This window comes from Passer montanus, unplaced genomic scaffold (assembly GCF_014805655.1).
Source record: "Passer montanus isolate IOZ18808 unplaced genomic scaffold, ASM1480565v1 scaffold243, whole genome shotgun sequence".
In the NCBI taxonomy this organism is placed as follows: Eukaryota; Metazoa; Chordata; class Aves; order Passeriformes; family Passeridae; genus Passer; species Passer montanus.
Genome location: NW_024367071.1, coordinates 219,543 through 226,753, shown reverse-complemented (window position 1 = coordinate 226,753; position 7,211 = coordinate 219,543). Strand labels below are relative to the sequence as shown.

Genomic DNA, 7,211 nt, shown 5'->3' with positions numbered 1-7,211 from the left:
CCCCACCCCCCCCCCCCCAACAAACCCTAGGGGCCCCTGCCGACGTGATGTCACCAGGCGTCCCCGCCCCTGTCCCCACGGTACCCCTGCCCCCTGTTCCTACGGTGGGGGCACCCCCTGCTCATCCCTATGGCTGTACCACTGATCCCAATGCTTCCAGTTCAAAAGATGAGGAGCAGGGAACCACACAGCCAGCCCACCCACCCACCACACACAAGGGGAGAAACACAACCATTTCTTGACCAGTTTTGTACATTTTGGGTTAAAAACTTGTAAAATTTTCTTTTTATATCTTAAAAGTATATTATAATAAAGAGAAAGTTTTAACAGATTCGCTGAGACCTGCCTTGAACCCCAGGGGAGCTGGGGGGGATTTCAGGGGGATTTGACTCCCCTGGGTCATTCCCATCCTCACCTGCTGCAGGTGTTGGGGTGGGGGGCGAGAGAGAGAGACCCCCAAAGTGCCTGGGACCCCCATGAGTGCCCCCCCAGCACCACAGAGAGGGGACCCCCCTCATTTCCAGCCCATTCCGGTGCCTCCATCCCCCCCCTCCCGGTGCTTCCCCCATTTCCATCCCGGTCCCGGTGCCGCGGTCGCCACCGGGCCCGGCTCCCCGAGCTCCGCCAGTCCCCCCGGGACCCCGAACCGCCCGTGGAACCGCACCGGGGTTCGGGGGGAGATCAGCGGCGGGGAAACGCTCCGGGCCGGCTCCGTACGCACCGGCACGGCCGGTCCCGGAGGGCGGATGGAGCAGCACGGCAGGCGTGGCGCCGGCCCGGTCCCGGTGTCCCAGCCTCCTCCGGTCCCGTTCCCGGTTCCCGCCGCCCCAGCCTCGCTCCGGTCCCGTTGCCCCAACTTCGCTCCGTTCCCGGTTCCCGCTGCCCCAGTCCCGTTCCCGTTGCCCCAACCTCGCTCCAGTCCCGTTCCCGTTCCCGGTTCCCGCCGCCCCAGCCTCGCTCCGGTCCCGTTGCCCCAACTTCGCTCCGTTCCCGGTTCCCGCTGCCCCAGTCCCGTTCCCGTTGCCCAGGCCTCGCTCCGGTCCCGTTCCCGTTGCCCCAACCTCGCTCCAGTCCCGTTCCCGTTCCTGCTGCTCCAGCCTCGCTCCGGTCCCGGTCCCGTTCCCGTAGCCCCAGCTTCGCTCCAGTCCCGGTTCCGGTCCCCCTGACCCAGCCTCTCAGCCCCGTTCCCGGTCCCGTTCCCGCCTCCCCAGCCTCGCTCCGTTCCCGGTTTCCGCTGCCCCAACTTCGCTCCGGTCCCGCTCCCGGTCCCGTTGCGCCAGCCTCGCCCCGTTCCCGTTCCCTGTCCCGCTCCCGCTGCCCCAGGCTCGCCCCGTTCCCGTTCCCGTTGCCCCAGCCTCGCTCCGGTCCCGTTCCCGTTCCCGTTTCCCGCTGCCCCAACCTCGCTCCGGTCCCGTTCCCGTTCCCGTTGCCCCAACCTCGCTCCGGTCCCGTTTCCCGTTCCCGCTCCCGTTGCCCCAACCTCGCTCCGTTCCCGTTCCCGTTCCCGTTCCCGTTCCCGTTCCCGTTCCCGTTCCCGCTCCCGTTCCCGTTCCCTCCTGCTCCTCCCCCCCCTCCCGCACGGGGGCGCCACAGCCGCGCGTCTCCACCAATCAGCGACCAGCTCCCGGTGCTGGCCGCGCCTCCACCAATCAGCACGAGGGAGATCCGCATAGACCACGCCCCCACCTGTATTTAAGGCGTGGCCAACCCAAGCCCCGCCCAGACGGGGGCTCGAACCCCCCCACCCCGGACCCCCCAAAAATCCAGGAGCACCCCCAGCCCCGGGGCACAGACAGAGACAGAGCACGGGCTGGAGACTGAGGGGCTTTAATGCCCCCCCACAGCACCAAGGGGGTCCCCGGGGGGTTTGGGGGGGCTCCCGGGGGTCCCAGGGATTTTGGGGGGGGGTCCCTATGAGGCGGAGTCGGAGGCCTCGGAGCTGTCCTTGACGTCGGTGCTCTCGGTGGTCTCGCTGACCTCGCTGACGTCTTTGCTGTCGCCCCCCCCGTCCTCGTGGTGCTGTGGGGGGGGTCCCGCGGGTGGGGGGTTCGAGGGGGGCCCCCCCGAGCCGCAGACCCCATCCCCAGCCCGGGGGGGCTCGGTGGGGGCCGGGGGGCGGCCCCGCTCCTTCTGCTCCACCTGCTTCCTCAGCTGGGGGGAGAGGGAGGGGGTTACGCCTGGGGGGAGCGGGTGGGAGCCCCCCCAGGGGGGATTTTGGGGGTCCCAGTGGGGGTGGAGAGGGATTTTGGGGGTAGGGGGTCTGGGGTCTGCACCTCGTCCGCCATCTGCGTCAGGTCCCGTTTCATGGCGTACGCGTCCTCCCCGTCCGCGTAGTACTTGGGCTCCACCTCGCTGATCCTGCCGCGGATTTCGGGGGTCCCAAAACGGCCCGGGGGTCCCCAAACCCCCCCAAAACCCCCCAAATTTCCTCCTGCAGCACCCCCAGACCCCCCCCGAGCCCCCCAGACTCACTGGAAGTTGAGGGTGTTGGAGTAGAGGTGCAGCGCCGCCCGGTTGCTGCCAAGGACAAACGGGGGGGGTTATTTTGGGGGGCTCCCGGGGGGGTTTTGGGGGATTTTGGGGAGGGGTCTCACCTCTTGCGGACGTGCAGGGACACGTATTTGGCGTTGAAGTTCTCGATCATGGCCCGGGACGCCTGGTCCATGAGCTTCTGGGCCAGCCCCAGGCGCCGGTGCGAGCGCTTCACCGCCTGGGGGGGCCAAAAACGGGCTGGGACACCCCAAAAAACCCAAAAAAAAACCCCAGGGAACCCCAAAATGGGCTGGGACGCCCCAAAAAAACCCAAAAAAACCCAGGGAACCCCGAAAAAACCCCAATGGGAACCCAAAATGGGCTGGGACACCCCAAAAAAACCCAAAAAAACCCAGGGAACCACAAAATGGGCTGGGACACCACAAAAAAACCCCCAGAGGACCCCAAAACGGGCTGGGACACCCCAAAAAAACCCCAAAAAAACCCAGGAACCCCAAAAAAACCCATGGGAACCGAAAAAAACCCCCATGGGAACCCCAAAATGGGCTGGGACACCCCAAAAAAACCCCAGAGGACCCCAAAACGGGCTGGGACACCCCAAAAAAACCCCCAAAAAACCCAGGGAACCCCAAAATGGGCTGGGACACCACAAGAAAACCCCAAAAAACCCCAGGGAACCCCAAAAAAACCCCCGGGAACCCCAAAAACACCCATGGGAACAAAAAAAAAAACCCCAGGAGAACCCAAAATGGGCTGGGACACCGCAAAAAACCCCAGGGAATCCCAAAAAACCCCCATGGGAACCCAAAATGGGCTGGGACACCCCAAAAAAACCCAAAAAAACCCCCAGGGAACCCCAAAAAACCCCCATGGGAACCCAAAATGGGCTGGGACACCCCAAAAAAACCCAAAAAAACCCCCAGGGAACCCCAAAAAACCCCCATGGGAACCCAAAATGGGCTGGGACACCCCAAAAAAACCCAAAAAAACCCCCAGGGAACCCCAAAAAACCCCCATGGGAACCTAAAACGGGGTGGGACACCCCAAAAAACCCCATGGGAACCCAAAACGGGGTGGGACACCAGAAAAAAACCCCAAAAAATCCCAAGGAACCCCAAAAAATCCCCAGGAGACCACAAAATGGGGTGGGACACCCCAAAAAAACCCCATGGGAACCCAAAACGGGGTGGGACACCAGAAAAAAACCCCAAAAAATCCCAAGGAACCCCAAAAAATCCCCAGGAGACCACAAAATGGGGTGGGACACCCCAAAAAAACCCCAATCCCGGTGTCCCATCCCGGTGTCCCGGGGGTTAATCCCGGTGTCCCATCCCGGTGTCCCGGGGCGGGTCCGGGGCCGCACCTGCGGCCACGAGAGGCCGTGGTAGAAATAATATTTCATCTGGTAGTTCTCGGGCAGGCAGAGCAGGTTGCAGTGCTGCATGTTCATCAGGTCCTCGGGCTGCGGGAGGGGCGGAACCGGCACCGGCACCGGCACCGGCACCGGGGGATCAGCCCGGGACCGGCCCCGGGGCTCCCAGCACCGGGGGCACCTCCGACCCCTCATGAAACCCCCGCTCCCCCTGCCAGTACTCGGTGCTCCCCTCAGACCCCTCCCAGGGCGCGGTGTTCCCCTCACGCCTCCCGCCATGGCCCGGTATCACCGTCAGGTCCCTCCCCGGTGCGCGGCTCTCCCACGCCGGGCCCCGGCCGAGCCCCGCTGCCCCTCCCGGGCTGCCCACCCGCGCGTTCCGGATGTTCATGGCTGCGGCCGCCGCTCCCGGTGGCGTTTCCCGCTCCCGGTTCCGCTCCCGGTGCCGGTCCCGGTCCCCTCACGAGCCGCTTCCGCCGGAAGTTCCTCTCTGACCAATCAGCGCTGAGCCCGCCCAGCCGTCATCCCGCTCAATTGACAGGCGCCCCAACCAATCAGCATGCGGAGAGGCGTGCCAAGCCCCGCCCCGCCCCACCTCTGTCCTCAGCCAATCAGCGGCGAGCTCCGCGCGTGCACTGGCGTGGGCGGGCCTCGCCCCCTTCCACCCCCCGCGCCAGCCAATCACGGCGGGCTGCGCTGAAGATTGACAGCGGCACGAGCCAATGGGGAGAGAGGGGAGGCGGGGCATCGCACGGCTGGGAGGCCGCGTGGGCGAACAGGCTTTATTGCGGTGGGGGGGGGCGGGGGCGGCGCGGGGGGGGCTGGGGGGGTTCCAGGGGGTCCCCACACCCGGGGGGGCTCGGGATGGACCCCCACCCCTGGGAAGGGTCCCCTTGGTGGGGTCCCCCAAATCCCTGAGTCGCCTCGTGGCCACGTTCCCGGGGTTTGTCCCCAAATCCCCGGGTGGCCCCACTTTGGGTGGGGGTCTGGGGGTCGTGTCCACTCAGGACAGAGTGTCCCCACTCATACGGTGCCCCCAGTCCTCGTCCCCGCAGCGTTCCCATCCTGGAGTGTCCCCGGAGATCATCCAGCCGCGGCGTCCATCCCTTCCCTCCGCGCCCGGCATTTGGGTCTGGGGGCTCAGGGCTGCATGCGCAGGGCCCCGTCCAGCCTCACCACCTCGCCGTTGATCATGGGGTTCTCGGCCAGCGCCTGCACCAGGTGCGCGTACTCGGCGGGGTCCCCCAGGCGCGAGGGGAACGGCACCTGCTGCCCCAAAAACCTGCGCACCTTCTCGGGGAGGCCGGCCAGCAGCGGCGTGGAGAACAGCCCTGCGGACCCCCCCCCACAAAAAGCAGGACGTCAGCGGGGGGCTCTCCCCCCGCCCAGCCTCCCCGGCGGCGCGCGGCCCTACCTGGCGCGATGGTGACCACGCGGATGCCCAGCGGCGCCAGGTCGCGGGCGATGGGCAGCGTCATGCCCACGATGCCGCCCTTGGAGGCCGAGTAGGCCGCTTGTCCCACCTGCGGGGAGGGGCTGCGCTCACCGCAGGGGTCTCCACCCCACCCCGGCGGTCCCTGGGGTGTCTGGGGGTCGCTCACCTGGCCCTCGAAGGCGGCCACGCTGGCGGTGTTGACCACGAGCCCGCGGTGGCCGTCGGCGTCCGGCGTGTTGTGGCTCATGAGCTGCGCGCTCAGGCGGATCACGTTGAAGGTCCCCACCAGGTTCACCTGGGGGCGAGAAGGATTTGGGGAGGGGGTCTTGTGGGAGCCACCAAGCCCTGCTGGTAGCCCCACGGCCCCTTGTGTTGTGCTGGGAACGCCCCGAAGTCCCCACGGGTACAGCCAGCCCATTGAGCAGGTCACCCCTCACTGACCAATCATCCACAGCACTGGCCAGGTCATCCACAGCACTGACCAGGTCATCCACCCACTGACCAGGCCACCCACTCACTGACCAGGTTATCCACACACTGACCAATCATCCACAGCACTGGGCAGGTCATCCACAGCACTGACCAGGTCATCCACCCACTGACCAGGTCATCCACACCACTGGCCAGGTCATCCACAGCACTGACCAGGTCATCCACCCACTGACCAGGTTATCCACCCACTGACCAGGTCACCCACAGCACTGGCCAGGTCACCCACAGCACTGACCAACCATCCACACCACTGACCAGGTCATCCACAGCACTGGCCAGGTCACCCACAGCACTGGCCAGGTCACCCACCCACTGACCAGGTCATCCATGCCATTGACCAGGTCATCTACCTACTGATGATGTCATCCATCCACTGACCAGGTCACCCACAGCACTGGCCAGGTCATCCACAGCACTGACCAATCATCCACACCACTGGCCAGGTTATCCACACACTGACCAGGTCATCCACACGCCGCCCGCGCCCCACGGACGTTGATGACCCTCTGGAAGTCCTCCAGGTCGTGCACTTTGTCCTTCTTGCTGTCGTAGGTCTTGACGGCGATCCAGGTCATCCACAGCACTGACCAATCATCCACACCACTGGCCAGGTTATCCACACACTGACCAGGTCATCCACACCACTGACCAATCATCCACACCACTGACCAGGTCATCCACAGCACTGGCCAGGTCATCCACACACTGACCAGGTCATCCCTCATTGACCAATCATCCACACACTGACCAGGTCATCCACACCACTGACCAATCATCCACACACTGACCAGGTCATCCACAGCACTGGCCAGGTCATCCACCCACTGACCAGGTTACCAATGCCACTGACCAGGTTATCCACACACTGACCAGGTCATTATCCACAGCACTGACCAGGTCATCCACACACTGGCCAGGTCACCCCTCATTGATGATGTCACCCATGCCACTGACCAGGTCACTCACACCACTGACCAGGTCACTCACACCACTGACCAGGTCACTCCTCACTGACCAGGTCACCCCTCATTGATGATGTCACCCATGCCACTGACCAGGTCACCCCTCACTGACCAGGTCATCCATGCCACTGACCAGGTCATCCACCCACTGATGATGTCACCCATGCCACTGACCAGGTCACTCACACCACTGACCAGGTCACCCCCCACTGCCCAGGCCACCCCCGCCCCTGGCCGGAGCCCCCCAGGCCGCCCGCGCCCCACGGACGTTGATGACCCTCTGGAAGTCCTCCAGGTCGTGCACTTTGTCCTTCTTGCTGTTGTAGGTCTTGACGGCGATGCCGATGCCGGCGCAGTTCACGGCCAGGTCCAGGCGCCCAAACTTCTTCTGGGCCAGGGCCAGCGCCGCCGCCACCTCCTCGGGAGAGGTCACCTGGGGTGGCACCCGGCCGGGGGG

General features: G+C 65.1%; 2 protein-coding genes across 2 annotated transcripts; both read right to left on the bottom strand.

Annotated features, from left to right (window-relative positions):
- Positions 1 to 1,811: 1,811 nt before the first annotated feature.
- On the bottom strand, positions 1,812 to 4,461 carry NAA10 (N-alpha-acetyltransferase 10, NatA catalytic subunit). The gene is made up of 6 exons (XM_039711228.1): positions 4,236 to 4,461; positions 3,775 to 3,955; positions 2,595 to 2,715; positions 2,473 to 2,517; positions 2,274 to 2,358; positions 1,812 to 2,151 (listed from the first exon to the last, which is right to left on the bottom strand). The coding sequence occupies exons 1-6, from the start codon at positions 4,254 to 4,256 to the stop codon at positions 1,912 to 1,914; spliced, it is 693 nt and encodes a 230-aa protein (XP_039567162.1). The 5' UTR covers positions 4,257 to 4,461; the 3' UTR covers positions 1,812 to 1,911.
- Positions 4,462 to 4,617: 156 nt separating this feature from the next.
- HSD17B10 (hydroxysteroid 17-beta dehydrogenase 10) lies at positions 4,618 to 7,211 on the bottom strand (the record flags this gene model as incomplete). The annotated part of the gene is made up of 4 exons (XM_039711227.1): positions 4,618 to 5,196; positions 5,280 to 5,388; positions 5,467 to 5,595; positions 7,023 to 7,211. Coding segments are annotated over 4 exons (618 nt in total), but the record flags the coding sequence as incomplete, so codon positions are not given.

Excerpts from the sequence above, each read along its gene's own strand:
- NAA10 (XM_039711228.1), bottom strand. The coding sequence starts at position 4,256 with ATGAACATCCGGAACGCGCGG. Across the intron at positions 2,518-2,594 it reads TCCCTGCACGTCCGCAAGAG|CAACCGGGCGGCGCTGCACC; the intron begins GTGAGACCCCTC and ends TGTCCTTGGCAG. Across the intron at positions 2,152-2,273 it reads TGACGCAGATGGCGGACGAG|CTGAGGAAGCAGGTGGAGCA; the intron begins GTGCAGACCCCA and ends CTCTCCCCCCAG.